This window comes from Parus major, chromosome 8, assembly GCF_001522545.3.
Source record: "Parus major isolate Abel chromosome 8, Parus_major1.1, whole genome shotgun sequence".
NCBI lineage: Eukaryota > Metazoa > Chordata > Aves > Passeriformes > Paridae > Parus > Parus major.
This window is the reverse complement of record NC_031777.1, coordinates 2,177,421-2,191,646: the sequence shown is the minus strand read 5'-3', so window position 1 is coordinate 2,191,646 and position 14,226 is coordinate 2,177,421. Positions and strand designations below refer to the sequence as shown.

Sequence of the window (14,226 nt, the reverse complement as noted above, 5' to 3'; positions counted from 1 at the left end):
CTTTCCTGCGTGGCCTGGAGATATATTTTAGGCCAATATTAGGGATAATGGTAGGACTGGACCTCTCTAAATGCTCATGTGAGTTTGGGCATTATTTTTTTCTCTGCATGCAGAGCACAGGAAAATCCATTTTCCATCAGGGACGTGGCAAAGCACCATAAAACTGCAGCCATTTAGAAGGGTCATCCTTGAAAGCAGACTAGGACAGAGCTTTCCCTTGTCATTACACGATGGACAGACAGAGCTGGGTCCCACTGGAAGTGATGGATGTATCCCTGGTTGCTTTTCTTCACCTCTCTGCCCACAGGGTGCTGCAGCACTCGGTGGATGTGACGGAGGAGGACCGCGGGCCCAGCCGCAGCAACCGCATGGAGATGTCCATTTTTTATGTCGTCTACTTCGTGGTCTTCCCTTTCTTCTTCGTCAACATTTTCGTGGCTCTCATCATCATCACCTTCCAAGAGCAAGGAGACAAAATGATGGAGGAGTGCAGCCTGGAGAAGAACGAGGTATGGTGTGGGGAGGGGGAACGAGGACATTTCCATGGGGTTTTTTTAGCAATTTGGGAGCTCGGAACTCCCTTGCTGACGAAAAGGTGAGAAACCCATGAGCCAGCTGCCTTCCAGGATCATGAAGGAAAGAATCTGTGGCATCCATGAGGTCTGATGGGTGTGATTTTGTTGCAGAGGGCCTGCATTGACTTTGCCATCAGCGCCAAGCCCCTGACGCGGTACATGCCCCAGAACAGACACACCTTCCAGTACCGCGTGTGGCACTTCGTGGTGTCCCCGTCCTTCGAGTACACCATCATGGCCATGATAGCGCTCAACACCGTGGTGCTCATGATGAAGGTGAGCTGGTGCTCAGAGTGAGGCTGTCCTCTTGCATTTGGAGCAGTAGGATCAATCAGGATGGGAGCAGAGGGTCTGGAGATGCTTTGAGTCAGTGTCTGTGTGTGCAGCCGCTTGAAACAGCACAGGACCCCAAACTGGAGGTGGCACATGAAATGACCCAAGTTGTTTAGACCTTTAAGTAATGCAGGCAGATCTGGATTTCCTCTGTGCTCCCTTCTTAGAAGAAGTGGCATCTGTCCTGGGAGAGGGGTGGAGAGAGTAAGGAGGAGATGTTCTTGATGCCACCAGGCCAGGGAACATGGGACCACCACAGGCCTGTCCTGAGGGAGGGGTGAAGAAAGGAAGGAATTCTGGAGGCAGCCAGGGCAGCAAACCTAGGCCATGCCAGGTCTGTGCTGGGACAGTCATCAGCCAAGAGGCTGGCAGGCCCCCTCCTGGCTAGTGCTGTCTGTGTTTCCATCAGTACTACTCTGCTCCCTACACCTACGAGCTGGCCCTGAAGTACCTGAACATTGCCTTCACCATGGTGTTCTCCTTGGAGTGCGTCCTCAAGATCATCGCTTTCGGCTTCCTGGTGAGTGCCTGCTCCTGCTCTTTATCAGGGTGTTAATTTGGACTTTGGCAGAGCACAGATCACAGGGGGAAGGTGTTAATAACGTGAGGTTGCTGCTGCTTATTTTGGATCCTGGCCTGAGAGCTGCTTTTGGCCTGGAATCCCTTTGGTTCTCATTGCACCTCCCAGGGCTGGATGCTGCTGGGGGAAGCCACGCTGATGTTTTACTTCTTGCCTTGTGCTGTGTGCCTGGACTGTGCATGTTCTGTGCTGCTGCTCTGGTAGAGCCCAGTGCTGCTGCACGTGCTGCTGGCTGTGCTCCCTTGTCCCCACAAGGCAGGAGGGGCTGGTGCACTTCTGTCCTTGGCCTGAACCAGCTGGACCAGACCTGAGGGCTGGCCTAGGACAGAGGCTGCACAGAGTTAAGAATAAAGCAGGTATTTATTCAAAGGCCTTAAAGGACACACCTCGGGCACTACAAGAGCCTGGCCAGGGCTACGCCCAAGATGGACCTAAAAATGGTCACAGAATGGATGATTGCTCATGAGGTCTCACATTTTTATAAGTTTTGGTCCATCTGCATATCAGGGTTAATTGTCCAATCACTGCTTCAGGTTATGAAGTCACATCCTTGTTTTCTCTCTTCAGTCCAGTGATATTTCTGCTTTTGGGCCTGAAACTTGTAATGATTGTCCTTGGTATCAAGCTGGAAAAGGAATTGTTTTGTCTGCCTGCTCTGTGAAAAGAGCTCACTAACACTTAATATGAAGCTCAAAACTACACACCTAGGCAGCACAGAATATGAAAAATATGAAAGCTAAATCTTAAGGCATCAGAGCAGCAGCGAGACCTCCCTGGTTGATTCACAGTCCTCAAACTCCCAGCTGCTCATCTGGGATCTGAAACCACGGATCACTCTTCCTTCAGCTATTCCTTGCTGCTTGTGGGAGACAAAGTCCACTATCAGGAGGGTTTCTAGCCTCCCTTCTTGCACCAGTCATGGTCATGTTTGGTCCTGTACCAGCTGCTGCACAAATAGCAGGGGCTGAGATGTGTCCAGGTGTGGAGAGGAGACTGGCTGTGAGGGTCAATGACCTAGGCTGTGGCTGCTTTTCCTGCTCCCATTTGCCAGGGTGGTCTGTTGGATGCATGAATCATCTCCCAGGAGAAGCTGCTTGCTGCAGACAGGTCTGCCACTGTCTCAGACACAGGACGGTGTTCCGTGGCTGCATACAAATGTGCTGCGAGGTCCCCACCACTGTCCACGAGCAGCTTTGGCCCGTGGCCCAGCACCCTTCAGCCATCCCTGAGCTCAAATCCACGTTCCCTCTGTCCCTCTTTCTTTTGCAGAATTATTTCCGGGACACCTGGAACATCTTCGACTTCATCACGGTCATCGGCAGCATTACAGAGATCATCCTGACGGACACCAAGGTGAAGCAGGGGCTGGGAGCAGGAGGGTGTGGGGTGGTGGTGGGACCTCCCACCTCCCTCTGACCCTCTCATCTCCTCCCAGCTGGTGAACACCAGCAGCTTCAACATGAGCTTCCTGAAGCTTTTCCGGGCTGCTCGGCTGATCAAGCTGCTCCGCCAGGGTTACACCATCCGCATCCTGCTCTGGACCTTCGTGCAGTCCTTCAAGGTCAGTCTCACGTGCCCTGGCCTCTTCCCAGGCCACAGGGATGAGGTGCTGCTCCCAAATGCGGGCTGTTCCCAAGGCTTTGTAGCAGAGATGGATCAGCACAGCTCACCTGTGCGCTTTGTACTCCTCTGGGGCTGGAGCTGGGAGAGATGAGGTGACTCATCTGCTTCTCTTGCAGGCACTCCCCTACGTCTGCCTGCTGATCGCCATGCTCTTCTTCATCTATGCCATCATTGGGATGCAGGTGAGACAGATGTGTCCGTGTGTGTCCCTCTGGCACAGACGGTGACACCAGCGTGTCCCCAGCACCAGGAGCGAGCCCTGTGCACCCAGGAGGTGCTGAGGATGGAACAGCTCCTCTGGGAGCTGCACATGCCCTGGGGAAACTGCCCTGGCCTTGCTCACATGAGCTCCACAACTTGCCTTCCCAGCTGGTACCTTTGGAGCTGTGACCTTGGGGACTCAGCTGGGTGTCTGCCACCCGTCTTGTCCCTGCAGCTGTGCCACTGTTTGGGTGCTCACATTTAGAGCCCTGCCCTGAGCTCCCAGCTGGTGGGGGCTCTGCAGAGCGTGGGGAGGTGTCATCTCAGCAGGCTCCAGCTGGTGAATAAGAGGCACGTGAGCCGAGCCCCTCAGCTCCACACGTGCCGCGGGGCTGGCTCGCCTCTGCTGTGACTAAATCCCACGCTGGAGATGTGACAAAGCGCCCTCCACGACGAGCTCTGGGATGTGGAGCTGCCCGATGAGCTGTGCCCAGCACCTGACAGGAGCTGATTTTGGGGGTGACAGAGGCCCCTGGCTCGTGCTGCTTGGCAGCTCTGCTGCTCAGGATCTGCCAGTGCCATGGCTGGTTTTTGCCACCCTGTCCTACATACCTCAGCTCCAGGTGTTCTCCTAAACAGCCACCATCTGACTCAGCCCCCCTCTCTGCCTGGTGGTAGTATTAGATTTTTTTAAATTTTATTTTATTTCTTAAATTTTTATTTTTTTTTTTTAACACCATTGTGAACAAATCCCCAAGCAGTAAAGTCTGTGGGCGTTATTTGAGCAAAATAGCTGGAGGCAGAAAATATTCTACAATTACACATTCCAAAAAACCTGTACAGGGAAAAAATACTCTGCAGTTGGTGTATTTTTAGGTTCAGGGAAAGGGGAATAAATATTGAACAGTAATAACAGCACATTTTTCCAATTTGAGGCACTTTACGAATGTTCAGTATGTCTTACCACAGCCTTGGCTGAGGGCTGTTTTTAGAATATTGTCCATGGTTTGATCTTTGTTGCCTGTCTTGGCTCTTGGGGATGGTGGGGTCTGTCCCTGAGCCCTTCCCCACCCTGTTTGCAATGCTCTCCCTGAGCCCAGCATCACGGATCACACCAAGGGAAAAGCTCCTGGGAGTGTCCAGGGCTGTGACCCAGCACGGAGCCAGGGTGGTGGCACTTGGTCCCTGCTCCTCCAGCATAGCTGGGGCACCGTGTGGTGCTCAGATGGCATCCAGGGATGGATGTTGGACTCAGCTGATCCCAGGCCCTCCGTGCTCCTGTTTCCATGGTAGCTCAGCCTCTCGCAGCCTTTGCCACCCACAGCAAATCCCTGCCAAGGAGAGGAGAGTCTCCTTCCCCCATGGCTGCCTGGCACCGGCTCCTTGGCACGCTGGCTGTGCACCAGCCTGTGTTTGCTGGGGTTCTTTTTGTGCAATCACAGACTCAGAGAATGCTTTGGGTTGGAAGGGACTTTAAAGGCCATCCAGCCCAACCCCATGGCAGGAACATCTTCGGCTGGATCAGGTTGCTCAGAGCCCCGTCCAACCTGAGCTGGAATGTTTTCAAGGACGGGAATGTGAACGTGCTGCTGCTTCCCTGGCTCAACGAGCTCTTGCCTGAAGAGCTGAGCCCTTTCCCTTCCTTCTGCAGGTTTTTGGCAATATCAAACTAGATGAGGAAAGCCACATTAACAGGCACAACAACTTCCGCAGCTTCCTGGGCTCCCTCATGCTCCTCTTCAGGTGAGCAGCCGTGGAAAACGTTCCTCCGCATGTCACAGATGTGTTTAATTTGGGCAGGGGGTGGTGAGGTTTCTCCTGGGGACACCCTGACTCCATCTGTGCCACCACGAGGTGCTGACAGGGCTGTGTTGGGGACAGGAGTGCCACTGGAGAGGCGTGGCAGGAGATCATGCTGTCCTGCCTGGAGGGCAAAGGCTGCGAGCCGGACACGACGGCGACGTCGGGGCAGAACGAGAACGAGCGCTGCGGCACTGACCTGGCCTATGTTTACTTTGTGTCCTTCATCTTCTTCTGCTCCTTCCTGGTGAGCTGCCTCCTCTGAGGGCTCTGGGGATCCCCCTTGTCAGCACCCCAGCTAGCAGGTCATCTTCCACCACCTTCCCACAATCACCCTTTCTTCTTTCTCCCTTCCCTTCTCTGCTCCCTCTCCCCCCTGCTTTCCTTTCTCTCTGCCTTTTCCCCTTTCATTTAGATGCTCAACCTGTTTGTGGCAGTCATCATGGACAACTTTGAATACCTGACACGGGATTCCTCCATCCTGGGCCCTCACCATCTGGATGAGTTTGTCCGGATCTGGGCAGAGTATGACCGAGCAGCGTGGTATGTAGCCAGCTCCTTCTCTCCCAAGCAGCCTCTCAGAGCTGGTTTTAAACCAGGTTCTCTGAGTTCTCCTGCTGGAACTGCAGTGATGTCTGGGATAGTCAGGGATGTGCTGCTGTCACCCGTGGTCCTTACAAAGGCAGCAGCTGGTTCTTGTACTGGTTGGTGGCACTGGCGTCTTGGGTGATGTTCAGTTTGCCATGGGGTGTTCATCCTGAGTGCTGGACGTTCCTGCTCTTCCTCTCCTCCCTGCCCAGCAGGCAAATCCCTCTCAGCCTCCTTCCCTGTCCCCATGCACCAGCTGGGAGCCCTTACCCTGAGACTGGCTCCATCCCTCGGTCCCCAGCTCCTGATAAGAGCAAGGCTTGTTCCCACCCGTGGGGATCTGCTGGGCTCCTGCCAAAGCACCTGCAGAGGACATTGTTTGGGGCGTGTTTGGGGAGCTGTGCCCTGTGCTGGCCAGCCCACTCACCCCTCTGGAGATCTGCACTCCTGCCCTTGCTGATGAGGGCCTTGGAGAGCGGGGCTCCCATTTGGAGGCAGCAGCCTGTCCCCAGCATGGAATGGGCTCATGGGACCCGTACACACCATGGATGGCCAGGTTTTGGCTCTGATCCTGCTGCTGCAGAGGCCTTGCTCTCCACTGCTCCTCCTCCTCAGATGGTCCCAATCATCCCTAGGGCAATGGGGGATCCTTGCCCCAGCTCTGGGAACGTGTTTTCCCTTTCACTCATCCCCAGTACCACCAGGGTGCCTCATGTGGCCCCTTCCAGAGCTCAGGGACTTTTTGAAGCAGTGATCCAGCACAGCCAGAGAGCCTGTGCCAGCTTAACTCCTGGCAGCCACACACGCTCCTTTTGGAGACCCTGCCTCCACTCTTCATGCCCTGCCCTCCCGAGAACAGCCCCAGACAAGGTATTTTTTTCTGCCCAATGTCAGCTCCAGCCAGAGAAAGGGGAGGAGGTGGAGCAGAGAAACACCCAGCTCTGGGGTGGCTCTTGGGAAGGTTTCTTCACACCAGGCACTTGACTCTCTCTCATCACCCATGACGGTGTCTGGGAGTCACTGTAAAACAATCCTGAGCTGTCCCATCTGTGCCATGTGCCCCTCTGATTCCTGAGCAAGCCATGCTTGTAGCCAGTGGTCAGGGGACATGGTGGTGGCAGCCCTGGCCCCTGTGCCGGGCCAGGAACAGGTGAGTACATCCCAACAGCTCCCACCGCATCCCGACAGCGACACCGTCACACGGAGCTCTCCTGGGGAGAACATCCAGCACCAGGGGGGAGCAGGGATGGGTTTTGTCCAGATGGTTGGGTCCTGGTTGGTCCTCCATCTCTGGCCAGCCATGGAGAGGGGATGGGAGAAGAGCAAGGAGAAAGAAACCAGAGGCAAAGGCGCTGGGTAGGACGGCGACGCCGCTCTTTGCCTCCCCGCGTGGTTTCCCTCCGAGCTTGTCCAAGGATGCCCGGGAGGCTGCAGCAGCTGCACCTCAGCACTTCCACCCCACGCGGTCCCGCTTCCCAAAGGGCTCTGGGCTGGAGCAGAGTGGGGAGCTCAGCATCCTGCACCCCCTCCTGCCAGCTCTTTGCCTCGGCTGCTTCCTCGTTTCCGCGGTGCGGGAGGATACGGCCGTGTCCTGGGATGGCTGCACCGGCTCTGGGCAGATGTGCTTCCGTGGGAGGAAAGGGGGGTGTGTGTTCGGGAAGGTTTGCTGCTAATAATGTGCACCCTTGGCAGAGCTGGGCTGGTGGTCGGAGCACAGCACCGGACTCGAGAGCCCCAGGTGCCACAGCCACCAGCTGGTCACATTATCCCTCCCTGTCTCAGGTTCCCCAGATCTTGGAGGCACAAGTGGCTCAGCTGCCAACCTCGCTGGGACCTCGTGGGTCTCGGGGAGTTGGCTGTGTGAGGACAGGGGCTCTGCTGATGTGATGGGGCACAACTCCACGGGGTTAGAACTCCACCAAGCTGCAGGCTCACCCCGTCTAAAATCCCAGCCCCCTCCCACCAGGCGCAGGGCACGATGAGGAAGGGTCCTGGGGTGGTGTCCACCACCAAAACTGTCCTTCTCCAGGGTGAAGATGGGACAAGTGTGAGGAGATACGAGCCAGCTCTCATGGTGGAAAAGGCTGATGCTCACAGCTTTCTCCTCTCTGGGTCTGACAGAGCCAGAAGGAGAAGAGCTGTGCTCTGCTGGGGGGTCTTGCCCCACAGATGGCCCCGTTAAGCTCTCCATCCTCCCCTCCACCCTCTCAGTGTCCTATTAACCCACCTGTGCTTCCTTTGCAGCGGCAGGATCTCGTATAAGGATATGTACAAATTAGTACGGGTGATCTCGCCTCCTCTGGGCCTAGGAGAGAACTGCCCCTACAGGGTGGCGTGCAAGGTTTGCCTCCCAGTCCTCCGCCACAACCTGGCCACGGGACACACCATCCACCCCTCCTTCCCCCCGCTCCACTGCCACCGCGCCTCCCCAGGGAACCCTGACGTTGCTTTCCTTCGAGTTTAAAGAGGTCCACTGCCTCCCAGAGCCAGCAGCTGTTCCCCTCCAGGGGAGGCATCAGTGGGGCCAGGGGGGGCTCAGAGCCTCCCGGGGTGGGTTTTGACAAATTGTGCCCCCCAGCAAGCCCCCAGCCCCAGTTCCACCAGTGCACAGAGCCCTGAGGGGCACCAGGCCGAATGCCACTGTCCCTGCTTGACTTCTCAAAGCACCTCACGTGGGACAACGAGGTTTTTGGGAGGGTTTGCTCCTCAGGAGGAGGGAAGGAGGGAGCAAAGGCTGGAGGATGTTGGGGACTTTACTGTTGTTTTGGACAGTGAGGGCTGGGGGAGGACGAGAAGGCCAGGGTGGCCCCCTGTCCCTGTGGGATGCTGTGCTGTACCCAACAGCCCTGTCCTCAAGTGTGGCACTTTGGAGGACAAACAACCACGTCTCTGAGGAGCAGGACTCGTGCTAGCCTTGCACATAGCTTGCTGGATCTGCCTGGGAGATGGTGACACCAGGGCACACCTCTGGAGCTTGGCAGCTCCTCTCCCTAGAGCTCAGTTCCTGGCTGCTGGCCATGAGTCCAGGCCAGCTGTTTGGTCTCCTGTGTCTCTCTGACTTGAAAGTTTTTTTTTAAAATTTTATTTTGGAGTGACAGCTGAGAAAAATCCTGCACCTGCCTCATTCTCTGAAGTGCCATGACACCTTTGTCTGTGCCACCTCTGCCTGTCACAGAGCTTGCTCTTCCTTCTGCATCCCTCATGGCATCTGATGTACACAAGGGAGCTCGGACAACCCCAGCCCTTGCTCTTGCCTCTGCAGAGGAGGAGAGTTCCTTGCTGCAGCGTGGTGTAGTCACCACACCCTTCTGGAAACATCAGAAAGGCTTTTTCTCCAGCTGGCAGCCCTGCAACAGCTCTGTCACCCTCCACAGCTGGACACAGGGACGGTTTTGCCAGAGGCAAAGCGGCGCGAAGAAGACAAGGCCTGGATGATTGGTCATCTCATTTAGGAAGATGCATTTAGGAACAGGAGGTTTCTTGCAAGGATCTCACATGGGGTCATCTGTTCCAGGAAGGGCTCCTTGGAGTCTTTCCACTCTTCTCTGCTGCTGCATCCCTGGCAAAAGATGACAGCTTGGCTGAGGACACTTGCTTAGGTCCCTGCAGGCAGAAGACACCTTCAGGAGTGGTGAGCCCTTCTCAACAGGGCTCCACTGGCAGATGCTGCTCTCCTAAGCTGGGTCACCTGGGGCTCAGAGGGGTTGCTGTAATGCTTCCTTGGAAGTGGGAGTCTCGGAGTGATCGGATTTCTGCTGACTGTGGATGGGCAGAGCGGTGAAGCTGGATAAATTCAAGGAGGGGAAGAAGCAAAGAGTACTGAGAACAGCTTCTGCTACATGGGAGAGACCATCCCCATCTCTGCCTTGTGTTACCTCGGTCTCCTCCTCCCTGTGCAGGAGATATTTCAAAAGCAGAAGATTTTCAGGGGTTCCTTTTGGGAACAATCCCCAAAAGATGAAAAAAACCCATCCATGTGGTTGTTGCATCTTGCCAGATCCCAAAACACCAAGTCAGCTTGCACACCTTTCAGTTCAGTGAGCCTGCCCTGCGTGTCGAGGTGAATGCTCCACAGATAATATCCCTGTGGACATCACCTCTTCCTGAATCTGCTCTCACAGCATTCCTGGTGCTCCCTGCCCAACAGCCTGTGTGGCACTTACTTCCTAACCACAGGAGGACAGCTGTCCTGTCTCCCACATCTCCTCCTCTGCCACTCACAGGCTTCTCTCAGGGCCCAGCCATCAATCCCTGGTGGTTTTACAGTCCACCTTGTGCTGTAGCCATGAGCCACATCTCTGTCCAGACATGGATGGATGGGTCAGATCCCCCATCCCGGATGTGTCTGTGCTTGGACCAGCTCTTGGGAGCCATCCTGCTCAGGTGGATGGCATTCCTCCTGCCTGCCTGTGCTTCACTCTGTGGGGAGGTGGTGTCTGGGCACAGCTGTGCTGCTCAGCAAGCTCCAAGATCTCTGCTCTGAGGAGCAGCAAAGTGTGCAGTTCTCATGGGATCCACCTTGGCCACCGACTCAAAGTCTTGTCATGGACTCCATTTCTCCTTCATCGTGTGGAGAATCTCAGTATGAAAGGCAGTGCCTGTTGGGTGCTGGGTTTCCCAAAATTCCCCCTGCCAGGAAGGATGGCTGGAAGATCACTGTCTTGCTTTCTTTTTTTGCATGGAATTCATGCATGGAAATTTCATATATCTCACCCAGAGCTGGGGTGCATCCAGCTCTGCCAAGGTGCTGCTTGCCGACTCCAGGGTATTTCCTCTTGATCATCCTTATCATTCTCCAGTGTTGTTATCAACCATCTTTAGGGTGTGACTGGCCCAGCCTGTTCTGCACCCCAAACAGCTCCTGTCACCAGTTCTGTCCACATCTGAAATGTCAGGACTTACCTTGGCAGGGCCCTTTCTGACCAGGGGGCTGCTTCCAAACCCTGAGGAGAGGAGATCTCATCTCCCCTTTCCACGCTGCTCTGACCACATTCTAGGGAGGAAGCCGAGGTCCCGTGGGGATGCTAAATTTTTTGGCAGTGCCCTCTCCCACAGGGCACCCCAGCTGAGAGGGGGTGAGGGTCAATGCCTTTGGCACCACGAGGTTGCCCCAGCCCGTTGACCATCCTGAACCTTGCAGCGCAGGCTGGCAGCCTGGCACGAGGGGAAGAAGAGGTGACCAAGCCCAGGACCCCTGGGAGATGTGGCCATGCAGAGAGAGGGAGACACAGCCTGGCTACCCCAGCCTGGCAGAGGGCAGCCCTGGGTGGCCCGGCCCGTTTTTGGGGGCATTCTCAGCGATCCCAGGCAGGTCCTTACGGAGCAGAGGAGTGCAAGGGGGAAGGGTGGCTGGGTGGGGGTGTCCCGTGGGAAACCCAAACGAAGCCCAATGTTGGAAGGCCCAAACAGCTGCCTCTGCTGAGACTCTTTAAACTCCAACCTGGTGGAACTTGCAGCCGCATGTGGGAGAGAGCCAGGGCGGGAGCATGGCATGCCCAACTTTTCCTCCCGGTTTTTTTTTTCCAGCCGATTCAGCATGCCTTTTGCACTGGTGCATGGTGGGAAAGTGGTCCATCCGCAGAGCCAGACGGAAGCAACTGGGCATCTTCCTTTGACAAGTGACCCTGGCCCACTGCCTTCTATGCAAGATGCTGCCTCCCAATTGCATAGACCCCCACGAGCTGGGGATACACAGCCTTTGGCTATGGGTTAGGTGGCCATGCCAAGCAATACCAGGCACCCCCCCGGGAGGGAAGACGCTCCGAAGGCCACAGAGCACCGTGGTGCAAAGCACCCTTATCTCAAATAACCCATGGCTCGAGTGCCGTGTATCTGATTTATACCACTCGCACACAGCCCTGGAACCTGTGGGACGAGGTGGGGGCTGCTGGAGGGCTTTAGGAGAGGGGTTGAGACCAGAGGAGTCGTCCCAGGCTGGTAGCGAGACAGGCGCTTGAGGCCAGCAGCAGAGAGGAGAGGGGTGAGTTGCTTTCTGCCAGCATTCCTGGGTCTGTGTGAGCAGTGCTATAAATCCACATCAGGACAGTCTCTCATGTATGATTTGCCTTGATTAACGGGTTTCCTGTTCTTTTCCTGTTTGTCCGTTCGTTTTTTTGTTTTGTTTTTGTTTTTTTTTTTCTTTCTCTCCTGTTTTTCCTGTACTATTCCTTTCCGTTTGTACGTTTGTTTTTGTTATTTTTTTTTTTTTCCGCTCTCTGGGAATGCCTCCTCTCTCTGCATCTCCCTCCCTCCCCTTCCCCCCTCCATGAGCAGTGGCCGAATCCATTACACTGAGATGTATGAAATGCTGACTCTTATGTCACCACCGCTAGGCCTCGGCAAGAGATGTCCCTCCAAAGTGGCCTATAAGGTAGATCAACCCTTCCTTCTCTGGGGGTTAGAGCCGAGCAGGAGCCGGGGCACCTGCGGGAGGTGGGACCGGGGGAAGCCGGGGAGTTTTTGGGGTGCCCAACACGTGTTTGGCTCGCTCCTGGGGAGCCTGGTGTGCCCACAAGAGCCCTGGCCACGCTGGCTGCTCTGCGCTGCCCGCAGGGACGCTGCCGTGGTCGCTCGCGGCTCCCAGGGGGAAAAGGAAGGGGGCAGGATCAGCAGTAGGGTGGAAGTGGGAGGGCTGCAGGAGGTGAGGTGAGGTGAGGAGCAACCCTGTAGCCCAGTTAGGAGAGTCTCCCAGTTAGGAGTTCACCCCCAGGGGCTCGGAGCCATCCTCCTCCCAGCCAGTGCAAAGCCCATGGAGATGGGAAGCAGGTCAAATCCCAACTCCCACAGGAGCTGTGCGTGAGGAGCCAGGACCATCCGCAGGGGTTATCCCAGGGATTTCTTGTGCAAGGCAAAGCCAGGGGCCTTCCAAAGGCACCTCTGAGCTGTCCCACCCGCAGTGGCGGCTGTCAGTCAGGTCCTGGCTGCGTAGGCATGGATCAGAAGCCGTGGAAGATGTGCTGTGGGAGCTGTGTGGCTTTCTGAGGCCACCCAGAGCTGCAGGAGGATCTGTTGTCCAGGAGGAAATTAGGGTTTTTCTTGGCCTTTTAGCAGGGCTAGCACAAAGGGATTCCTGCACACTTCCAAAAAATGCTTCCACCCTCTCCGGCTCTCACGTGTTTGCTCACACAAGCACGCATCCACCATCACACTTTTCCAGGGGGGAAAAAGGGAGCCTTGAAAGCAGGAAAGGGACATGAGAAGCTGGGTGAAAAGGAACGGGCAGGGAAGGGCTGACCCAAGGTATTCACAAAGCAAAATATACTCTCTGGAAAGTGGATCTGGTCACTTCGGTTTGCACCCCGCCTGCCCAGGGCGGGGAAGGAGCATGGCGTGTCTAACCTGCCTTGGTTGCCCTTTTCTCTTTCCCTCTGCACTTTTTCCACCCTCCCATTCCCTTCCTTTCCCTTCCTCACCCGTGGATAATTTGGACCCCCTGCATGTGCTGGCAAACTTCATCTCTGAAAGACGCAAAAAGGGAGTGCCAGGATGTAGCATGCTAGAGGAATCCAGCCGATCTGAAGTCCCTGGAGGTTAGGGACCCTCCTCTCCCCTGCCCCAGCTGGGAAGGGTTGAGAGCTGGAAAGCCAAACCACCCGGGAACGGAAACCTGAGCCCATCTCCCCTTCCCGCACATCCCACATGCCCGCATCCCTGATGGATCAGGTGTGTCTTCCCAAAAGTGCCAGGGGGTTGTGTGGCAGCCGTGGGGAAGGGGGCTCAGGGGCCGTTCCTGGGGCGCAGGAGGAGCCCTGGAAGGCAGTGAGCCGGTGTCCTGGGGTGGAAGGAGCCGGGGAGGTGGTGGGCGGGGAGGGGCAGTGGGGGTGATCCTCGCCCTTCTTTTTTGGCTGTGCTGTTTTGACACTCTTTGTTGCTTTTTATTTTTTTTTTTTATTATTTTTATTTTTTTTTTTTAATTTTAATTTATTTTATTTTTTTTATTTCCCCCCTTTTGTTTAATGTTTAATTTCTTTTCCTCCAGCCTGGTCGATGTGTTTTTCGATATTGTTTTCCGTCCGCTGTTTTCTTCTCTCTCTTGCGCAGAGACTGGTGCTGATGAACATGCCCGTGGCCGAGGACATGACAGTCCACTTCACCTCCACCCTCATGGCGCTGATCCGCACGGCCTTGGACATCAAAATTGCCAAAGGTAAAGGCTGGGGCAGGGCCAGCAGGGTTGAAGAGTCACCACGGTCCTGCTGTACAACCCCAGGATGGTTTTGTCTCTGTAGGACACTCGTGGTTGGGTTCTTTCTCCTCTTGGGCTGAGATTGATGAGAGGGAGGCAGTTTTCTCTTGTTCAGACTCGGTTGTTTATTCTTATCTGCATTACATGTATAAAAGGTACAAGGATCTATGTGCACTAAGGTAGAAAGGCACAAAATGGCTAACAAAGATCTTCTTCAAGGTCTTTTATATGTCTGTTTACCCAATTAACAAGTGCCAAGTAAATTATTTTATTTAGTGACCCAACACCTGTGTGCTGCACTGCAGCATTCTCTACCCAATCACCCACTACTACCCAAAAAC

The 14,226-nt window shown here is 55.2% G+C and overlaps 1 protein-coding gene across 11 annotated transcripts in view; it reads left to right on the top strand.

Annotated features, from left to right (window-relative positions):
* The window catches only part of CACNA1E (calcium voltage-gated channel subunit alpha1 E), a 102,793-nt gene that overhangs the window by 79,565 nt on the left and 9,002 nt on the right, over positions 1-14,226 (top strand). For 3 of the 11 annotated variants that reach the window (XM_015636484.3, XM_015636494.3, XM_015636487.3), the window contains 11 exons: positions 308-509; positions 687-851; positions 1,318-1,428; positions 2,758-2,841; positions 2,924-3,049; positions 3,228-3,293; positions 4,964-5,055; positions 5,194-5,359; positions 5,528-5,655; positions 7,945-8,041; positions 13,741-13,846. In XM_015636484.3, coding sequence (XP_015491970.1) covers positions 308-509; positions 687-851; positions 1,318-1,428; positions 2,758-2,841; positions 2,924-3,049; positions 3,228-3,293; positions 4,964-5,055; positions 5,194-5,359; positions 5,528-5,655; positions 7,945-8,041; positions 13,741-13,846 — 1,343 coding nt within the window. Of the gene's footprint in view, positions 1-307; positions 510-686; positions 852-1,317; positions 1,429-2,757; positions 2,842-2,923; positions 3,050-3,227; positions 3,294-4,963; positions 5,056-5,193; positions 5,360-5,527; positions 5,656-7,944; positions 8,042-11,226; positions 11,681-11,973; positions 12,071-13,678; positions 13,847-14,226 lie in introns of those variants that run through there. The other 8 variants (XM_015636493.3, XM_015636486.3, XM_015636483.3 and 5 more) reach the window with 6 other exon arrangements.